The 22,780-nt window shown below is 42.5% G+C and overlaps 3 protein-coding genes across 3 annotated transcripts in view; 1 reads left to right on the top strand and 2 right to left on the bottom strand.

Moving 5' to 3' along the window:
• Positions 1 to 451, top strand: part of LOC134193901 (sodium channel and clathrin linker 1-like) — a 14,323-nt gene extending 13,872 nt beyond the window's left edge. Inside the window, exon 12 of the mRNA XM_062662758.1 lies at positions 1 to 451. This exon is cut by the window's left edge and continues 62 nt beyond it. Coding sequence (XP_062518742.1) covers positions 1 to 29 — 29 coding nt within the window. The 3' untranslated portion in view covers positions 30 to 451.
• Positions 452 to 1,284: 833 nt separating this feature from the next.
• LOC134193786 (uncharacterized) lies at positions 1,285 to 13,357 on the bottom strand. The gene is made up of 15 exons (XM_062662619.1): positions 13,255 to 13,357; positions 13,151 to 13,191; positions 12,996 to 13,091; positions 12,878 to 12,940; positions 12,686 to 12,816; positions 12,563 to 12,623; positions 12,391 to 12,506; positions 12,251 to 12,332; positions 11,459 to 11,541; positions 11,258 to 11,389; positions 9,905 to 9,974; positions 9,183 to 9,848; positions 2,739 to 7,188; positions 2,336 to 2,601; positions 1,285 to 2,112 (listed from the first exon to the last, which is right to left on the bottom strand). The coding sequence occupies exons 1-15, from the start codon at positions 13,328 to 13,330 to the stop codon at positions 1,450 to 1,452; spliced, it is 6,996 nt and encodes a 2,331-aa protein (XP_062518603.1). The 5' UTR covers positions 13,331 to 13,357; the 3' UTR covers positions 1,285 to 1,449.
• A 9-nt stretch (positions 13,358 to 13,366) lies between these two features.
• Positions 13,367 to 20,237, bottom strand: LOC134193664 (uncharacterized). Its single transcript, XM_062662504.1, has 14 exons — positions 20,016 to 20,237; positions 19,781 to 19,901; positions 19,547 to 19,645; positions 17,713 to 17,774; positions 17,507 to 17,650; positions 17,391 to 17,441; positions 16,300 to 16,418; positions 16,059 to 16,238; positions 15,931 to 16,000; positions 13,966 to 14,034; positions 13,861 to 13,899; positions 13,695 to 13,798; positions 13,603 to 13,630; positions 13,367 to 13,432 (listed from the first exon to the last, which is right to left on the bottom strand). Exons 1-14 carry the CDS (start codon positions 20,235 to 20,237, stop codon positions 13,367 to 13,369), a joined length of 1,374 nt encoding a protein of 457 aa, XP_062518488.1.
• Between the last annotated feature and the right edge of the window lie 2,543 nt (positions 20,238 to 22,780).

Below are 22,780 nucleotides of genomic sequence, written 5' to 3'. Positions count from 1 at the left end.
TGAGTGCAGCGGCCATAGACAATGAGTGAACGTAAGTTGTACTCGTGTCTATGGTGCTCGTAGACGTTTCCGATCGTTGGTACTTGCACATAGCAGTTTTATTGGAAAATCTGTTGTAACAAATTGGCAAGCGTGCTAGACTGTTAACATGGTGTCCAATATGTTACTCAATAAAATAGTAAAAATACGTAGAAGGAAAATGGCATTTACTGTTCTGTCAGTAAAAAGTGAAAAATTTTCTTCCATCTGTAGGTGGGGCTAGTGGGTCCATCTAGGGTTGTGATTTTATTGGATTATACTTTGAATGGAGTCTCAACCCATCGTTACATTGCTGTGTCACTAATGTACCACAGCAGCATTATACAACATAATCATGTTTTAAGCTTAATCAAGAAAAGACAAACAATTTATGTGCAGTACATGCGTTAAGCCTGTGTGTGTGTGTGTGTGTGTGTGTGTGTGTGTGTGTGTGTGTGTGTGTGTGGTGTGTGTGTGTGTGTGTGTGTGTGTGTGTGTGTGTGTGTGTGTGTGTGTGTGTGTGTGTGTGTGTGTGTGTGTGTGTGTGTGTGTGTGTGTGTGTGTGTGTGTGTGTGTGTGTGTGTGTGTGTGTGTGTGTGTGTGTGTGTGTGTGTGTATTACAATACATGTATAATCAATTTATAGCAGGTATACTCCAGACTGGCCGTAAACTGTTTTATTATGAGAAGGATAAGGCTGCTAAAGTGCAGAATAATGAGATGGGTGACATTCATGCCTGCAAGTCAATCAATTACTACACCATATGATAAAGGATCAAGACCCGAGTGGACTATATCACCAGACTTTGCTTCGCCAATTGTGCACCATGGACTTACTGTACGAAGATAGCAAGAGGAGTCTTAGTCCTAATTCGTTGTGACAAGGCAGTGTCACGAATCTCACCACAATCGGGATGTTTCTAGTGACTGTAAGCCGCTGCTCCAGATATCGGGAAAGTAATGTATTAATTCTGGTTGTGCCACGAAAGGTATCACAGCATGGGGAGAGAGGAGGTATGACACTGACTAGTCTGTGTCTTAGTTTGTTACCTTCAACATGTAAGCGATACTTCCCACAAAGCAATGGACCCAATGGAACACTAACACAACAGCTTGGATCCCACGCTTCAGTTATAGCAGGGAATCGTTCCTTTCGGACCCACACGAACTAACCAATTGGACAGTCACAGTCAGCCTAGTCACCATGGCTGGGTCTCTCTTACCAGGGGGGGTTGCTTGCCCCAATAAGTGACACACAAACGTCGGCTACTCCCACAAAAGTCCAATTTCAAAATACCAATACAACCAATATATAAAATGACATGAAAACCTGTAGCATTACATTATACTATACAAGTCAATCTCCATTCTCCAACGGTGGGTGTCCTCTGCAATCGTGACAAATGAAATTCAAAGCGAGTTCAACCTCTTGTCATTCATCCAGAGCGGCTATCAACTGGCGATGAAGCCGATAGGTTGACAACTTCAATTTCTGTACAAACTCTGTATTTTCGTCGAAAAACGTAGAAATTTTAGGTCTAGTCAATGAACAGCACTCCCACAATCGTCTCAGTGAAAAAGCGGCTGACAGACGTAGGTACAGATTCGGGTTATTCATCAAGGTATCGCAAATCACTTCGACACCACAAGCGTCCACCAGGTCCTTCGAACACTGACTAGTCGGATCATTTGCGGCAATGTGTGCGGTGCTATACAGCACGACGGCATAATGATCCATGTCTTTAACATGAAAGAGACAGTCTAATACAAACTGGAAGCCTCGTTCGCCGTAGATCAACGACGCGGCCCATGACTGATCGAACGCGAGACTGGAAAGTAGCCACGTCATGTGCAGCTGGAGGTACACATTAGTCGTCGTGCGAAGGAGATCGGCACATTTGGCTACCATCGCTTCGTTTTGTCGAATCGGGTCTCGGTACTTGTCACCCATCGTTGCCAACTCGGAAAAGAGAAGTGACAAAAAGACGTAATATGTCCAGATGTGTGTATTGACAAATAGACGAGTAAGATCCTCGAGTGGAAACAGATCGCCAACTCGATTCTTCTCCTCGCCGCTCAGAGTATGCAACAAGACCTACACAAGACCGACTAGGTGTCAACTAGTAATACTAACAAACATGTGCATCTGTGTCCCGACTGTCCATCTGTATGTCTGTAAGTAAAAATTCTTAGTCAATTTGTTTGTCTATTCGTGTCCTTGCCTGCAGTCTTATTGTCTGTCCATTCATTCGTTAGACTTTCGGTTCATCTACCTGCCTGTCTGGCTATGTCACGTACAAATGACGACTTAGACCTACCTGTAATACATCCATAACACCTTCAAATAGTTCAGTGTAGTTATCCCTTGCCCTCATTCCTGCGTCGTACAGTAGCTTTGCTCTTGGTGCAACCAAATCGGTCAAGTTGTAATCGCCGTAATCCGTCACAGAGAGTACAGCGTTACACGCCAGATATTTGTGCCGCAGATCCTCGTTGTTGCCAATCACTTCAAACATTCTATCAACTCCGACGTCCCTCATGATTTTCAGTGCCTCGGGAATCTTGCCGCTGACGGCCGAGAGCACTAAAACAGACAAGCAACACAGTCAACTAGCAACAGCAATATAATACAGCAAACATACAACAGCATCATTACAGTACTGACTCAATTGAGAATAGCAATGCAGCCAAACTTCACAAAGCCGTACAGATATTGCTTACATTTCACTGCACTGCATCTCTTTTCGACGTCCTCGTCGTCGATCAGCTTCCTCAGGAACTCCAGTTTAACATTTTTGTTGAACACTGCCAGACTCGGCTCGCACTGGACAACTACCATGGCGATGATCTGAGCATAGTCTGCAATGTTATCCACCGACAGCATATCAAGGTGTTTCATCATAACTTCTAGACATCCGATCTGAACCAACTCTTCTGCCATCCACGCACAGTGGTTAGTGAGAACGATCAGAACACGTATGACACGGCTTCCAATCGGAGTTTCCGTTGTCAAACTCAACCGGAACGGCGACAGATGGTTTTCAATAAATCGAGCTCTCGAGAATTCTGCATGCCCGTTTGGTATGCCCATGAGATGAGGAACAAGTTTGAGATAACCCGTGTGGATCACATCGGCGACTGTAAAGTGAATCGGATAGCAAGAGAAATGCTTACTGAACACTTCGGCTACACAACGTTCCCGGATACCCATTAGGCAGAGAATGTGAAGCAACGACTGACGAGCGGAGACGTGCAACGGTTCGTCAACCAGTTCTAATAGCCTCAACACAGTTTTCAGTTGCAAGCGTTCGAGGTACCTCAGGCTCCTTTCAGAAAAAGCGGTGAAATTCTCAGGTGCGTCCACCTTGTCGAATTCGCTGTCTGCACATTCTATGGACACTGGAAGGTTGTATGTTTGAAGGCTTAGGTGACACGACGAGTGAGGTATCCACAACATCATGTGGGTTGTATCAAGAATATCAGCCAGCATTTCGTCTTCGATCACTTCGTTCATAAATGCCAATTCCAGTACAGTCCTGAGTCCACCGTGGAGAGCAATGTATGTACAGTACGGATAGTAATCCCATCCAATTCTATTAAGGGTCCATGCAATCTTCTTATTCAATGCATCAGAGCCAACGCTTCGTTTCCACGCGACGAGTACACGATCTAGAAAGCCATAATGAGATCGACACTGAGCTCCAAATTTCAGACTGTTAATACTCGTATTGACAAGCGTTGCTGCTCCAGCCTTCTGCACGTATTCCTCTCCATAATCAATAAGATCAAGAAGACGAGGTAAGATGTCCTGCTGATGTAGTTCGCGACCAGCTTTGTACCCGCCAGCAGAAAGATCCCAAAAGACACTCGAAATATTCGTGAGTAGCACATGACGAACCGACTTCGGTGACTGGATAGACAGCTCTCCGTCATTCAGGCTCTCGAACGCCAAGTCTTCTGCTTTTGAATCGTATTCAATTCGCCTCGGATGCGTGCAGTTTATGAGGGATGTTGCCAGTGCTTGCAACTGGTCGGGCAGAGCTGACGCCCAGAAGTGACTCCTCAAGTTTGATATGTGTGCAAGTTCGACCAACGAGTCCAAGCAGTTTTTCAATATACGACGGTGCAAATGTACTTGTTGAAAATCTAAGGTCTGATCGACGTCTTCCTCAATTGTTCTCGACTGTTCTACCTTATGCTTTTCCTCCACTGGTTGTTGAGAAGCTTCAGTATTGCTCTGTTTCTCTATGAGTTGGATACCGACCGTCGCAGGATCGGCTAGCCCCATGACAAACCAACCAACTCTGGCCAGTCCAGTACCAACAGTATGACTGCTGTGTCTAGCAGCAAGTCCCATTTGATTTGGATCGTCATCAACTATCAAATCAAATGTTGCTCCAGTTGTCTGTGTCAAAGCTCCATCTTCTGATTCACAAGAGGCAACACCATCAGAGCTCGGCCGTTCGTCATTACCTTGATCACTCTCTTTTTCAGCTCTGGCAGATGCTTCCTTGTCCTTCATGTTAGCTCTTTTCATCAAACGTTCAGGCTCAAGTTCCAGAAGCTCAAAATGTTGATCGTAGTATTTGGTGACTTCACGGGCCGACTCAAGCCAGTTTGCATCAATTAGTATGTCTCTCATCAGATTATCAGCTCTACTCGACTGGTTGCAAATATTCTCAGCTACACTCACTGCATATAACATTTTCAAGTCCGGTACAATCGTCCCACCTTCCAATGGAGCAAAGAGTCCCTTGAAGTAATCGACTGTGACGCCCTTAAATAGTTGCAGTGATTGGCTCATATCCAAAGGCTCGTCTTTCGAAGCAAGACTTCCTAATATTCCAGTTGAGTTCGAGTCAGATCCCGCAGATCGTTCGCGGCTCGCAAAATCTAAAGACACAGTAGTGCTTGGTGACTCCCTACTCTCCTTTATCCTTCCCAACTTGGCATCAATTGACAACACCCCCGCAGTACTGGCAGACGATAATTCTATATGAACCGGCAAGTGAGAATTGCTGACTACTTCATCATTAATGTCATCCTCCTCCTGTCCAGTCGTCATGCCAGAATCGCTATCCAATCTACTAGGAGAATTGTCTTGCCTCGGACTATAATTGATATCTGGTTGTACATCACTCTGCATGTCACCACTTTGCACCTCCCTATCAGTACCTTGCAAACTATGTAAGCGATTCTTCGTCTTTCCCTTCTCTTCACAGTCGGCCACTTGCTTAGTTGTAGTCTCCGCCTCATTCTTACTGCAATTCAATTTTTGTTTATCTTTCGGCTTCTTCAGAAGTTGAGCCAATACTTGAAATACAATTGACCTCAACTTCCACGGCCACGGGGCTTTCTGTTCAATGTCTGATAACTCAGCATTCCAATCAGATTCAGGTTTCTTCTTTTCCTTCTCGTTCACTTTTTCTCCGATGGCATCTTGCTCAGCAATAGAAAGAGAGTCGAATTCTCGGGGAGTGAGAAGCATCATCAACAAGTTCAACCCACTGTACTGCAAATCGTCTGCCTGCTGTGCATCTAAAGTCCGCAGATGATCAACAACATTCGATGGTACTCTACAGGTCTCTAACGTAGAACTATTGTTCGACTGATCATCACTCGAGATCACATACACTTTCATCCAAGCATCTCTCAATTCATCCCATAAATCATCTTGTGACGTTTCAGCATACTGCAACAACGCTTCTCCTAATGTGATCGCCAGCTCTTGCTGCTGATGATTATAAGAGGCGACAACCGCCTCGGCAGCAAATCGAACAAGAACACCAGTACTAGCGACCGCACACCGCAACTGATCACCAAATTCAGAGCAAACCGCTACAAGATGTTTGATATCCTGAACTTGTCTAAGATGTCCCGATGCCAATGATGAAATCAAACAACGACCCTGTTTACTATAACACACACTGTTGACACATTTCCGGCTGTGTCTACTAAAAACCAAGTAATCGACTCGTCGACACAAAGGAAAGGACACCATCGGCATAAACGCAAATTTTGTAACCACGTTGAGCAAATGACTGCACACTCCTGCATCCTTGAAAAACTCCGACGAGAGATCAGCATTTACTAATAGACCAGTCAGCAACTGAAGTCCGTGAGCAGCTACAACTTCCCTATAAACTACATCTCGAACTTTCCAGTCATTCAACGACGTCTGCAGCTCTTGTAGTTCACTACAACAACGTTTTATAAGATCACATTCATTCACTTCAGTTACGAAACTTCCGCTCTTTGCCATAACCATCGATACCACCGACGACAAAGCATCCCAGAGTGCAATCAACGTCGGAGATAGAGCATATGTACGCTTTGCTGCTATGTCACTGGCCGGACGTTCGAATTCCACAGTGTCAGTCGGGGCAGGAAATGATGACATTACAATATCCAGAAGTCCAAGCTCTGTACACTCAGAGATACAGTCGGGTGACTTCTCAATCAGTTTCTCGATTAATCTTGCAGCAGCTATGCCCGGCACTGTCTCCTCCTTCAAACTACTATGATACATAACTACAGCAGCGGTTGGATAAGAAAGTTCCTTGCAGGCGATATGTATGATATTCAATACAGCTTTCAAGTTCTTCATTTCGGTCATAACCTTGTGAAATTCACCGTGTTTAGCCAACTCGCTGGCTCCGTCTAAATACAAACAGCTAAGCGCTGGTCTCTGCTGAAAACCCTCGACACACATAGAATACAAACTGCTTTCAGCCAACACACTGGCAGTAGGCGACTCAGAAACGAGTCGACCAACAAATCCAAAGATCTTCCGCACAAGAGTCAGATCTTTCGAACCACAGCAGTCATGAAGCTTTGCTTGCAGGATTTTCACGAGGATGTCGTTAAGAATGTGAGTGAACATTGGCCGATCAGCTTTCACACCTTTGGAGAACAAGTCTGAACACGAGCTACTCAGACTATCATAGTTTTCCACTGATTGGAAAACCATGTCAATGATCGCTTCCACTACTTCGTGTCGCACTAAGAGTTGTTGCCTCAGAGTGGCACTGGTTAACAGGATTGTACTGAATGTAAGGAGAGAGTGCCTCTTGGCGTAAAGGGATCGTGTTGACCTACAAACAGATATTACAGTGTCCAACAGATCATCGAGACCAACAGAATCCATTGGGTGCCAAAAGTTTGGATCCTCCTACAAACAGCAACACACAATAAGGTAAAACCCCAAAAGCAGCAGCTTTGGCTGTAATACTGATAAAGTCAGAAGAAAGGTATGCAACTTTTTTTTTCACCATTACAAGGAAGACCACATGTACGTACAAGTTACCTGTAAGAACAACTAAATTTCTAGATGCTCGGATTCGTCCGTCCAGAAATGAAATTCAATGTACAAGTGTGCAATGATATTATGCTGGGGCCTGTAAAACGACTTGGTAGTACATAAATCCTATGACTACGTATCAATGACTCTGCAAGTGTTAACAGTGCATGTGGTCCAGCAACTGTTTCCATGTTCCACTCGATATCAACATCTTTCATTTAGTGTCCTGCTCTCACACATTTGTATGCAGTGTAATGAAAACTGAGCATGCTCAAAATATCACATGATCATTACTCTTTTATATTTCAATCAGTCGGTCCAGGTTTCATGTCCAAATATCTGAGCATCAAAAAATTTAGTTGGTTCGACCTAACTGGAGATTATGACATAGAAATACAAAACGAAATACATACACATCAAAGCACACAACAACATGCTCATGCACGCACACATGTAATAAACTCAAGGAGCAAGAATTTCTACTAGAAATGACTTCCATAGACACTAAACATACATGCTACATCCTCGCACAAGCAAATACTGATCATGTCATTAAAATATAATATATAGGGTCTAACTAAATAGAAAAGCTTTGGAAACCTTAGTTTCAGACAGTATTCAAAGTCTCTGATTTCTTTATCACACGTTGTATGTCTCTCAGACTACAATATTCCTGCAAATGACCTCAACACCACGATACTGTCACCGAACCCCAGTATTATAATATAAAACAAACATAAATACAGACAAATACAATATTAACCGATCAATCTACAAACTGACTTGTTTCACTGGTAAATTATCGTGTAACCTCATTTCTGCAAATCGGAAACTTTCAACTCAAAACCTGCTAAAGTATACCAACGACGAGAGCTGTGACTTTGTCATGTGCAAAGTATGAATGCGGATGATTGCCATGCAAAAACCCCAAACGTATGCTTGCACAACAATCTGTTGATTGTCAATACAATGTGTGCATTTACGTATCATTAGGGTAGCTCTTGGAGCTACAAACTTACTTGAGATCGTGCAGTACGGCACTACTACAGTCATGTATGTGACTGTTGTTTGTGTCTCAATATCCTCCATCATTCCTTACATTGAAGACATTAGCTTCTCAAAGCTAAAAAAATAGGTCGTTAAGTTGTACTTGATGAGCAAAATTTACAACTAACGACTAAGTCGCAATCTAAGTCGTCAAACGATGACCAGCAGGCCAAAGGCAGTACGTATTCTATGAAGGCTAATTTATAATGGCTGTCCTGCTAAGCGCGGCGCCTGCATAGCTGTAATGTACTGAAAGATGACACATAATTTGTCATCAGCAGCATATGAACTGCTCACACCCTGGATAAAGAAACTGGGAGTGCGCAAGCCAGTGTGTTCAGTGCGTAAAAATTTCTGGATCTCACGATTCTGAGCATGTACAGTACAAGCATGAACTGTGTGTTCAGAGAGCATGTGAGGAAGTGGAGACAATGCAATATCTATAACAATATCTATGCTCAGAACCCCTAATGGTAACACAAAACTATAAAAACATGGAGGTAACACTAAACCCCATGATTGATATCAACATGACATCCGGGACTAAATTTTGACGACCTAGACTTTTTGGAAACTCGTCAAGTGATGATGACAACTAGTTGGACTGATTTTTCGAGTCCTGGGAATCTCTGTATTGTGCTGCACAATCAGAAATTGCCTACACAGAATGACCAAACTATAAATATGGTCGTCCACATCCCTGCTTCACACATGACAATTCCATTAATAAATTATGTCGCCTAAGGAACTAAAAGTTTTCAATAAATTCATTGAATGAAAATTTATACCATGCCAACAGCCAAACATAATTATCTTACCCTCAATACATGCCGTAACACATAAGCCACATTGCCGACTTCGTGATCCGTCCGTTTCATCTTCACAGCTCGAAGTTTCATCTTGTCGTCCACCGAGTCCGCTTCACTCAAATCCAAATCCTCATCACCACCCTCCTTGTCCTTGTCCTTGTCTTTCTCTTTCTCTTTGAGCGTACCATTCGGCGAGTGATCGGTCATCCATATTCGAAACAAATGCCGATATAATCCACATCTCACAACAAATGCCTGTGTCGTATCGTTTTCCGCCAGCAAAGTCAATGCATAAATAGCAAACATTCTTACGTCTTTATCGCCGTCGTCGACTAATGACACAAGCAGTGGAACGCCTCGTAGGTCTCCGACCTCTTTTGATGACAAACGACACTCGTAAAGAGACTTGACTAGACGTGCATCGTCCCTGAGGAGTTCGATTGTAAAGTCGTCTCTGTTGTGGCCTCGTATGAAAGCCACTTTGTTTATCGCCGAGCCGAGAAAGTTGCAGAGTACATCAAGGACACGTTGCGACACATGCACGGAAACCTCACCAGCATATTGTTCATTCTCATTCCCGGCAACAAGACTGACGTTTCTTACAAACCGCTGTTGACTGAACTTAGCCATAGTGGCAGTCAGAAGCTCCAATCCCCGCTTCCGTCTGAATTCAGCCTGGACACCAATAAAACAATAAGTTGCATGTAATTATAAAAACTAATGCATCAGACTTGGATTCTCTTGTTGTTTGAGCACATTGCCCACAGGGTCAAGAGACACTGATCTTGTAGATGGGGAGAACTGAAACGTCAGAAAAGTCAATGATGCAATTCATCGTAATCAAGTCATCTGACTGTATGTAAACTAGATGTGAAGTCAGTCCGTACTGTACATGCTGTCTGATAAATAATAACAAATGCAAGCGTTTCTCCTGCCCCACAGTATCAGTACATGTAAATACCGTAGGATTGGTAGGTTTTAAAAGGGTAAAGGGTAAAGGTCGGACTAGCGCACTGCATCGCTTTGAAAAGGCTGTACCTTCCAAACACTCAGTACCGCAAGGACTTAGACGCTCTACTTTGCACTGAATGCAAAGCTGACTGAAGTCTCATATAGCCTGAATTGGAACGATCAAGACGTTGCAGTATGAGGTTGCATTAGACCATGTCCGGTAACTAAATTCTAGACTTTAAAGATGTAGTTCTGGAAATTTTTCGTCTAAAATCTCAAACTGAGGTTGCTACACGGCAATTTCAGTAAAATTCGACAAGCACCCTCGCACTTTAAGCCACAGATCAGGATTCCCGACGCTCTGCACGTGACCAGAAAGCACACGTCACATTCGTGTATGTTGCATCTGCCGTAGTCACGTCTTCTCCAGACTAAACCAAGCGCACTCAGTTCACAGTGAGCACCAAAACTTCACATTGTTTAAAGCTTACTACAGCTGCTATGCCCGTTAGTCGACACCTAAATAGCCAGTTTTGCAGTAGTTTCATCTATTGACCTTTGAGCATGTGCAACCCATAAACAAGTTCGCCTTGGAAGATGTTGCAATCACAGCTAGTAAGCACGAGAAGGACTTACTGGCAATCGAAACTGATTTTCTTGCCAGGACTCTTTTGAATGTATGTTACATGCAATAGCCACATCGCAAAAGCTACCTCAGTTGAGATCGGCTCAAGTGCACATGTCAGACCATGACCCTGCCTGCACCTTTAAATTTTTGCAATTTCCCACCTGCAGCTATTACATGATTTTAATTTTTGCGATTTCTAACAGATTTTACCATTCCACAAGTACAGTATATGTTTGCAAATTTCAATCTTGCAATTTCTTTTTTTTTGATTGCAAACACAAACTAAAAATATCGGAAAACATACCAATCCTACGGTAAAGGTAAACCGTAGAGTTTACATCACAACTACTGCCACCCAGACCCAAACTAACAAGCAACCGTAAACACCGTCATGCAAACACATACAGAAGTCGACCATGACAAGACACCATGTCCGCATGCAATACCAAAGCCAATGAGTACCGTACAAAAATCTAAGCCTTCTGCACAATTGCAATGATCGTACCTGTCTTCGAGTGCAAGATCATATATATTCTGGCCCGCCAGTTCAAAGAGCATGTCTTGATTCTTCGGGCATCCCTTCACAAGGTTGGCCAGATTGAGCAGCAACCGTTGTATCATGTCATTGCTACCTTCACTAAAACAGAACAACACGGTGGGTATATTTCTGACTGTACGATCTTTCAAAGTAAGCTGTCCGATGTACTTTTCGTTTATTGCTTCGATAATGCGTGGAATCATTTTTCTTCCGATAGCCACAAATGAATCCTCTTCTCGTGACAACTCCAACTATAGAGAACAGTCACCGATTCAACAAACAAGTTAAGCTGGCAAAATGAGCATTCAAGCGCATAACCCTCGGCACTCGTTGTGTAAATTACTAATTAGAATGCTTGCGCGATTTCTATGTAGCAAGGACATGTCGAGTGATTCAAGATGACAAGATGCTGTAGAAATGCAGTTTCACTCGCTTCCTTATTGTTGTTACTTAGCAACGAACGACATGTCAAGATCACATTCAGTGACAAGGTATAGACTACCTCGTTCAGACTACCTAGTAACACACATGCAAATGAACACTCAGCACCCTAGAATGCTAGTGTTTTCTCTCGAATAAAGTGAGCCAATATAAACATTTCGTATGATTCTAATCCTACCGTCATAAATCGAGAGCTTTAGCAGCCACGTGAGTCAAACCGCATTATGACACACACAGACATGCAGACGTATGTACACACACAGACATGCACACACACTCGCATGCACATGCACGCATGCATGCACGCAAGCAAGCACGAACGTGCACACACACACACACACACACACACACACACACACACACACACACACACACACACACACACTATAGCATTTCATCTACATTTTAAGAACGAGCAAAGTACACAGTCGCTACTGCCAAACCAAAACTTCCATTTGTACAGCACAAAAACCATCAATCACATCCAACTACCAATCGGATTGATATCTGCACACATACCAATATTTCACTGCAGCGATCCTTACAATACTGAGAACCAGACACCATCAAATGCATCAACGCATCCAAAAAGTCCGGATGACTAGACATAACCATCAACATAAGTCACTGATTTTCAAAACCTCGGGCATTCATCTCACCGTCTAGCATACACACGTGCAACCTTGTACTCCAGTAGTGCCTTCAGAGCCCAACATGCAAAATCACTTTGCGATGGAGACATCGTCGCCCTCAATTCCCTGATCAGTTTAGGAATCTGAGGAAAGCATCACGTCATGAAATGATACAACGAGTCACAAACTGTACACATACAAGTCCAGCTTCACAAATCGGTTTAACCATTCCTTCTTCGCGAGCCAAAAATCCAATACCCCTACACAAAATATGTAACAGCTACCAACCAACCGAACCAACAAAATCTATTGATATCAATACCGTGATGACATATAGCAAGCAAGCGATTCCGGAGAGTTGAAGAGATCGGAGAATGCCTTCAGTCCGCCGTCTTCGAGAAATCGCTTCGCCTGTTGGCTCGTGTTCGCCAACACCGACAAAGCGAGACAAACCTAAAACACCCAACACAGGAATAGATCACCAAACGTTCGACGTCGTCTCACGTAAACGCACCTTCTTCGCAACCGTTCCATTCATAACCCCGAGCTTGTCCAACATATTGACAAGAATACGCACCTGGTTGACACACATTACCAACCACCACACACACCAATACAACAATGTTGCTCACAGCTCCCTGTTTGATGTACTCGTCCATCATAGGCTCGTCAAACGGCTTCCCAAGCAAAAATATAATCACACAGATGTTGAGGCCAAGCATCATATTCTACACAATCAGTCAACCGCTCAATAATTTTTTTTGAACTACAAGTTAGTTAGTGTTACACTAAGTCCGAAGTAGTCCATAGCCGTAATGATGGGAGAAACTGTGGGGAACACAATGAGGTGTATTTTCTATTCACTTAGATGAAATACAATTGTGTGGCTACCGTAAGAGCGACACTTCAGGAATCGAAGAACAACGTTCGTACTCTGAAAGAGAGGATGCAGCACTTGCACGCACATGTCGATCACGTCGGGTGACTTGGTGCTTGCCATTATCTACAGACAAGTGAGACTCAAACGTGGTACATACACATACTCGGTATGTATGCACAGAGAACCAATCTGTTATACATGTACCCGCATCGTGTCCCATAATTCATGAGACAGTAGTAAACCAAACCCGGGTGGCCGCCAGTTCAATGTCGACGTTCAGTTCCTGACTGGCCCTCTGCATGATTTTGCAAACACACACACACACACACACACACACACACACACACACACACACTTACGTGTATTATTGTGTCGAACAGTTCTTTGCTAACAACACAACAACACATGAACAAACATACAAAAAAACTTCAATACATTCCCATTGTCATACCTTCCTAGTTTCTCTAAGAATTCATCCGTTGGATCGTCGGGAGGTCGGAGCAAGCGTAAAGCATTAGTACACACTCTCGTCATTCCAGTATTATGCATCATCGTCTAATTCAATCACACATTGCAACGTGTCACACTCCTCACATCATCAACATCTCAAATGTTACCTTCAATAGGTATCTGTAATTTTGAACCGGTACGTGATTCTATAAACGTTGATAACAATGATGTGTGTTGTATACTGATGGTTACGATCACGGTTTCTTTCTTACTTCCTGAACTGCAGCGGCAGTCGGTTGATATAAGTTACAGCCTCTCGAATGACACTCTTTTGAAATTACCTAATACAACAATAACCATTCAAGTCACATCGGTTACTATTCTAATACGTGAACAAGCAATTCAGGCAGTCAGCCTGCAGTGTTCTCCTTGGGATCTTTTGCAAAGCGAACCGCTCTGCCTTATTCTAAGCAATTACGTTTTTTGCTTTTGAAATAGGTTTTAGATCATCCAGAAACCAAGATCTGACAGTGCTGAGAGTAAAGCCTGGTTCACAATATTGACGTCGACGTCAATGTGGCGTCATGACGTCCACCTGGACGTCAATCTTGTAAACAAGGACAAAGTGGCACAGGATAGAGCGAAGTTCTATTCCAGCGGCAAAATCCGAAAGTTGTCAGTGTCAAATGTAACCACGTGGACATTTTTAGCAAATCAGAGAGCTGTAAGCATCTCAGATCTAGAAATAGAGAAAACGTTGATTGATGCCGCAAGAGAAGGATCATCATCGGAATAGTTGTCCATGATTAGACACTCATGCGCGATCTGACTCGAGACTCTAGACCAACCTTGACGCGCAATGTAATGATGTCTCAAGATATTATGAACAAGACGACGCTGACGTTGGCGTCACCCCGCCGAGTTGACGACGACATCAGCATCAATATCGTGAACCAGGCTTAAGACGATGGGTGACATCTGATTAGCAAACATTTTTCACTAACATGCAAGCAGCCACTTATCAGGCTTTCACACATGCTTTTCACATGCAAATACTATATACATGTCAGCTAAGTGCAAGTGAATCATGTTGGTGTCGCAGACAACTATTTAGTCTTTCTTTGCAAGCAATGTTGTCGAAGACAAGAACACCTGTGGAAACCTTGTTGAAAGAAAATGAAGGGCAACCGTGGACGTGGCATTATTTAAGTGCCCACTTAACGAAGTCCTGTTCCTTCTATTATGATTTCAGGGGAGAACACTGCGTGGTTAAGTTAATGTCTATCAAATGCATTACAGTAAGGTCACTAGGATGTTTTCAAGTGCGGCACACCCAAACTTCAAGGGCCATTGCTCTAAGTGAAAGTTATATTTATTCCTTAGCCACATCATGTTATTTTGCACATACCAATCAAAGATTTCAATTAAGGCACATTTGCCTTTCAAACGCTAGCTGAATTCCACCATCATTCTCAGCCTCTATTCTTGTTATTCACAAGTTACTGCCACCTGGTGTGGTAAGCCTAGCGCTCTTCTGTTGACCAAGTACCAGTACAACTTGACTGTCTTGTCCGATAGTGCTAACATAACATGCAAATTTAATCATGAATTTTCTCTGGTTCATCCTCGTCCGGAACCGCAAGCAACCAAGAATAGTGAGTCATCCAATCTGCCCTGAAAGAAACCTTGTGCTTGCCTTTTTTCTGTGAGTTAAAAACCTCACTTGAGTTTGTGGTCAAAGAATCAGTACACTGCAAATAATCGAAACTGATTCAAAGGCTCAAGAAGAGTTCTTTGATGTTTCATCACAGAAACGTAACTTCGTAGTACAACAAGACAAATGAGCTTAAGAAGACCTTAAGAAAACTTACATAAAATATAAATTGGTAACTGCAATTGACAAAACTACAAGGAAATATATCACAATGACTTTCCCAATGGGTTCATGATAATGCATGCTCTTGTTGAAGCTATATCGGTGTTAGCAGATGACTGTTTGTACCAAAAATAGAAGCAATGCTCATCGTTAAACCACATCCTTAATGACAGGATGACTATTGTGTTGCTTGGATCACATCATAATCACTTGCATAAACACATGCATAGGACTATGCACTGCAACACACTCACACATTCATATTCATGCACACACACACACACACACACACACACACACACACACACACACACACACACACACACACACTGATACACAACAGCACACACTACCAACTTACTTCAATCAGCGATTCGACCGTTTTCGCGGCTCGTCGATGAACATACAGCAAATCAACTAGCTCTTCAATGCTGACACACCAACACTCAATCCCACCAAATTCTCAATTACAACAACAGCATCTCACACCTGCTCTTATTTGACAAAACCAAGACATCTCCTGCCGATACGCCACCAAACATATCCCCAACCGACTCTTCAGAAGGCAACTTAACCCCAACACACACACATTGCTTTAACTTCGTAGTGTTCGCCAGCATGAGACAGAGACCTCCAAAACTTAAACCGCTAAACGAAACATCCAAATATCTACAGCAAATGACAACATCGTCTAGTCTCAGGGTTCGACGTCGATACACAAATGTACCACCTTAGACAGTGCATATCAGTCATGTCTTTAATAAAGTCGTCCTTGATGTTAACTTTAGTGAGAATCAAGCACGACAACTGATTGAGACGTAGTATGACTTTAAGAGTCATCTGCCAGTCCTGTAACAACAAACGACAACCAGATTGTTTGACGCCGGCAAATACACAATACAATAGAACTGACAATCGTGTAAACATCAGACAGTCACATTAATATCGATACCATACACACTCATAAAGTACATTCAAGACGAGTGTAGCAATGGTTGATTAGGCCACACCAAATATATTTTGTGTATCACGTCGACAATTATGTCAATTTTTAGGGAAATATAACAATTCAGTTTGCTTCAATTGTCTGACCTTTTAAATATCAGCAAGAACAACACACCTTACAAAGACTTTATGACGAAATCGCCACACCCAAAGTCTTAAGGTGACTGGAAAAGTGTACATCTGAGGTAGAACGAGGGCTCGTGCCTTTCGTTTGGCTGCTGGTACATATAATTCGAGTTGGCATCAGATTCCACCATTGCTGAGCCACGTGCCAAGCGACCCTTCGTTCCTTCAACCTTTGACAATGCAGCTTAACGTGACGCTCTTCTACACAAGCACTCGGTTGTGAACTGTAAGGATCAACTCTACAACCTGCTGGACCACTGAAGACAAGTTTACACGTACAAAGAGCATGAAATCTACAAAACAGACATTCAATGCCTGATGTTTCAAAACCTCTGCATGCTCTGCAGAACGTGTCTCAACTTTCAGTGGAAACGATTTAGTCCGGTTTCACTGTGTATTGTTCTAATACTAGCAGTTTCATTATTGAATGAGACATAGTACCCATTTTCTTCTTTATATCTTGACTAGTACTCGGTATTCAATAAACAATATGAGTTGAGACTAAATACCCTTGCGGTTTTTTTTGGATTTCGCATGCCTTGTATTATCAAAAAAGTATAAAAAGAGAAAAAATTTAAACCAAAAAAATCATCCCAATTTAAATCAGCCTGTCGAAGCTAAACACAAATATATTTGGTGTGGCCATACTCAATTCAATGCATTATTGATATTGTTAACACAATGACCAACCACAAGTCTTTCTGGGCCATGAAACGTCTTGTTCACCCACGAGTCTGAATACTGCACACACACACGTGTCAATTTATCAACAAAACATGCATACAGACGTTACAAAAATATCCAACCTGTAGAGTGTTAAGATGAGAAAACGAAGTAAGTTTGTAAGGATTTTGTAGACTCAAGCAGCCGACTATGTGTAGTTCTTGCAGGAGCTCGAGGTTCGTCAACTGAGATACGTCGATGGTCTCGATGTATCCGACCGTAAGATTCTATACACAGCAACAAGCCGTCACAGAGCGTGCATGATTAGTCGCGTTCGTCAAGCCCTCACTGTTAGACGAGTTAGCGAGTTAATAGTTGATATGTACGTCGTAGGTGTTGCCTTCAATCCATCTGGCAGTACCAAAAAGAAAAAATGTGACACAGTAAACGATAAAACATCGCTACAAAATTGATTAAGTAACATTGCAACAATATATCGCATATTAATGATGGCTATACAACAACAATAAATTTGTATTGACACTCAATTCATGCAAAAACCTTCTGACAACTAGGTACACTTTAGAAGATGAAGACGACTGCGTGATTTATTTAAAAATTTCAAAAAGACATAAAGCATCCAAGATTACAACAGAAAAGAGGCTGACGGACATATCAAACAAGCAGACACATTGCTTTGTTTTAATAAATTCTCTAGTTGGATACAACTGATGCTAAAAGCCAGTACTCTGCAAATTCCTTCAAAAACTAATGGACTTGTAGAGAGACAGACAGAGAGACCGACCGACAGACAGACAAACAGATAATTTATTCTCATACAGACTCTACTTGTACATATGCTACGATTTTTTAAATACAAATCAGGCCTTGCAAACAACAAAGTCATTAACTATTGGACTTGACTTTGAATGTCAAAATCAAATAATCTATCTAAATCACAGACAGGCAGACAGACAAAGAGACCAACAGTCAGACAGACAGATGGACCAACAAACAGACAGACTGAAAGACAGAAAACAAACAAACAAACACTAACAGACAGACAAACAGATATACAAACAAGCATACAAACAAACAGACAGACAGATAGCCAGACAAACTTATTAGCATAACAAGATTAGATCGTCAAAATGTAGTGCAGTACTCAGTGTAATTTTGAATGCTTCAGGATCATAATGGTCCTGTTCTATTAGTGTTGCTGTGGCGTTTCTATTCCAAGTTGCTTACGATCTAAAATGTTTGATTTAACTGGAAAATATATGTATTCAGACAGACAGAAATAGACAGACAAAGAGACAGATGAACAGACATCCACACAGACAAACAGACAGCCAGACAGACAGAGAAACAGACAGAGAAACAGACAGACAGAGAAACAGACAGAGAAACAGACAGACAAACAAACAAACAGACAGACAAACAAACAAACAGACAAACATAGAAACAAAAAAAACCCGGCAAACAGACAGAGACATACAGACAGACACACAAATGAGAAACCGACCGACCGACAGACAGATAGAGACAAGGTCAAACCACATTTAACTTATTTGAGCTTCAAATTCCAGCAGATTTAAGCAAGCATCATTAAATTTCAGAAAACCCAAGCTCTATAATTATCTACGGAAGTGTCAATGCTAAAAAATACAACCAGGCTTCCAAATCTAAACAAACTACCAAAAGTCAACACAAACTGCTTAAGTCCAACTATCTATTAGGAGACCTACAACAGCTCTTATCCTTCTATATAAACAGTCACCCATTATAGGAATATGTCAGTACACCACTACTGTAGCTATGCAAGTTCCTTCGACTAACAATTCATGTAACAAGCAGCACTTTGATATCAAAACACTACACACTGTTTGTACGTCGAACGTTTCCATTCCGTCTTCTAGTAACCAACACAAATAGCACGCATGCACACACACACACACACACACACACACACACACACACACACACACACACACACACAAACAAACAAACAAACAACATTGCGAAACAACACAAACCAAAGACCAAACACAAAGCGAACACACACGTCAGAGCCTCTTCTAACAATGCAAGCACGTTCTATACAGTTCTCTACGGCTTCGCTATATTATCACTTGTGGTCGCAACGGTTCAGGAATCTCTAAGTAAACGCCCATGCTACCCACCATCCGTCCCTTGCCTCTCTCCACCCTCCACACTCTTCGTCCTGGTCATCAACAGCGTGCTCAAGCTCGTGTACCTCCCAATTGCCTCCACAACATCAGCTGGACAAGAAAAAACAACAAGTCAATACACCACAACAACAAGCAGGATGGAGACATCAAGAGTGAACGACACCGGAGTGCATACAGAACACACACAGTGTAACCGAAATCCGGGTCGGAGACTCTCTAGTGTACCTGATAACACGCAGTTCCACACGTCTAGGAGACGAACCGAGCGCAGAGACGCGATTGTTCGCAATATCTCGTGACTCAGCTCGTGGAACGAGTAGTGAGGAGCGAAACGTGCGTACCAACACTAAAATACAACGACAGTCTCGTCACAAACGTCGTAAATCGTACGGTTTTACCGAATTCGTCGACCGAAACGGGTCCTCTCGGGTCCCGAAGAGTCGCCGCGCTCTTGGCTTACTTCTGTGTCGCGGAAGAGAGGCGCCGTGTCGTCGTTGAGCGATTTTGTTTCGACTACGGCGCGGAATAGTCGATGTATGATGCTGATTGGAACGTCGGCGAGTGAGCATCGCACAATGGGCAGGCGACCGGCTTGCGAGAGGCAGAGATGTACGAGAGACGGAACGTCGGACTCGTCCTCCGTCTCGTTGTCCTTGTGCGGTGCTTTGAGCGGGCTCGCCATCGCCAGGAAGTGGAAGACTGGACAGTGGACTACCAAGCGAAATAGAGAGACATTTGATATCAACGAAATGAGTTCACGTGATCAAACCCGAATTGGGGCTCCTTTTTGTACTAGCCCGAAAACGCTTGACGCTCAACACTCGTGCACTTGCTATAATATAGCTACACTAATTTAGCAACGTCGACCAACTGCCAAGGCCGTATCAGAGTGAGACCAAGAACAAACTCTATCTTTAGACTTACTGTCTGTACCTTTATCCAGATCAGCGCCGGATCCAGGAATTTTTGAAAGAGGGGGTTCACCGTTAGCAGTTATTTATAGCATTACCAATTTTCTCTTTCTACTAAAATTATATGAAATTATTGAACCACGCCTATTGGAAAAGAGAGGGTTGCAACACCCTAAACCCCTCTGGATCCGGCCTTGCAGGTTATAGCAAAACATTAAAATCAATAACTTTGCACAGCGCTGAGAGATTCTAACAATTATCTAGTAGACGAGTTGTTTTGAACGCGATTGTTGAAATTTCTTTTTCGCTAGTTAGATTGCAATTGCAAGTTTTAGTTTTAGTTAATTAAAATTCCGTTTCAATTAAATTGCAAGATTTTTATTTGTTACTTTACAACCAAACAGTTTATTGATATCTGTCTCTAGATGGTAGAAAGAAACGCTGCTGTTTACTCTTTGTCTCTGAGTTTGCTCCACTTCTGCTACCAATTTTTTAGTAACCCAGGCTAAATGAACTTACCCAGCCTATGTGCCTGTAACTGTATGCGTACATGCACTAGAGCCTTGATGCATGAACAATAAAATTGCATGCACGAATTAGGACACGAAATGACACTATCTTACAACGACGTATAGATACTACATTTTATCGAATACGACAACGACTCATTTTTTCCACCGGAAATATAAATATATATATATATATATATATATATATATATATATATATATATATATATATATATATATATATGAGAACAATGATGAAGAGTAAGATGAAGGGAATGCAGCATCGAAGGAGGAGCGGATCATCTGAGTGGCGCTGCAATATCTAGTGTATATGTATAGCGCTTGCATGGTCATTGACTAAACAAAATAAATAACAATCAGTATTACCGCTTTGACACGCAAACGATTCTTCAGACTTTGTAGAGCAAGACCTTGTAAATTTCGTACTTTGCAAGTGAAAACCAATTTTGCAACCGTATTGTACAGACTGTTTCCTCCAAAAATCAAAATAATAGCAACCATTAAGAAGAGCTCTTACGTTGTCAACACACTGTGTGCCTGCTGGAGCTAATGGCATATAAATTTATTCTTTTTAAAAATAGACACAACAGCACTAAAGAAGAAAAGCATATGGCGCACCCTGCGTGCCATAAACTTTGATTTCCGCAAGCGACAGTTTGTTTACTCCACCTTTTTTCAATTTTGATAAAATACAACTTTCCAACAGGTGATCCATTACAGCCTACATTTGCTGTTTCTATAAATGATGACATCTGTTTTTGAATTATGCCACTTTTCTTTACAAGTTTGATTCTAATGTTAATCGGGTCAGTCGGTCTGTGAGCAATCACTGAAATTCCAGTAACACAGCAGGCATCTTAAAGGCGAGAGACAACAAGTCGCAGAACCTGCACGGAAGTGGAATTGTCGCTTGTGGCGATGTCGTCGAGCAAACACCTGAGACGGATGTGAAACATTTCCGCATGTGCAGTAGTTCTCTTCATTTATGTAAAGTCCTGAAGCATACAGAAAGCCCAACTTGCACAGTCTGTCTATATGTCGCCATCTCACTGAGAAACCATCACATGAAAGAGACCTACAAATAGCTGAAGTCATCGAAATTCCTACTGCAACCGAGGGACTGGTCGTTGCTGCTCAAGACCAAGTGCCCGAAACTAAGCGAAACATTCTGCATTGTGATGTCAGTCCCACGTAATTGCTGCTTGTGCGGTGCAGACCTGGAGACAGTCGGACACATGTGGCATGTACATATACACAACCATCATCCACTCAGACATTTGTTGTCAGTTTGGGATTCCAGTGGAGAGCAAGAGGTATTGCATGTGCATGGAGACGAACAACATTACTAGACGATGTGAGGTAAAGGCATTGCTACTGCTAAATAATATAAAAGATCATGCAGTACCAATCGTCCTGACATCTACTTCAGAGATGAGAGAACAAACAGTTGTCTTCTCGTTGTCGGAGGTTAGCACGGTCACAACACTCGCGCTAGCCAATATGACATCAAATCCCTAAAACGCTAAAAATCAGACATGCGAGGGTCAGATAAGAAAAGTACTCTGTATCTCAATCTGTGCCTTATCTTGCTGTCGTACAGCTGTTTTCACTACGAAATAGAGCGTCAGTCCACCGTGTTTCCATTCTCACTTTTTTTAGAACGCAAACAATGCGCTATGCATATTGTTTCATAGCATGACCATCACGTGCAATTACGTTATCCTTTCCTGCTCCGAACCACGTGCACGTGACAGTAGCCTCGGCCTCCCAGACCCGTGTAGCGC

The sequence above is a fragment of the Corticium candelabrum genome, chromosome 18 (assembly GCF_963422355.1).
Source record: "Corticium candelabrum chromosome 18, ooCorCand1.1, whole genome shotgun sequence".
Taxonomy (NCBI): Eukaryota; Metazoa; Porifera; class Homoscleromorpha; order Homosclerophorida; family Plakinidae; genus Corticium; species Corticium candelabrum.
This window is presented reverse-complemented; position numbering and strand designations above follow the sequence as displayed.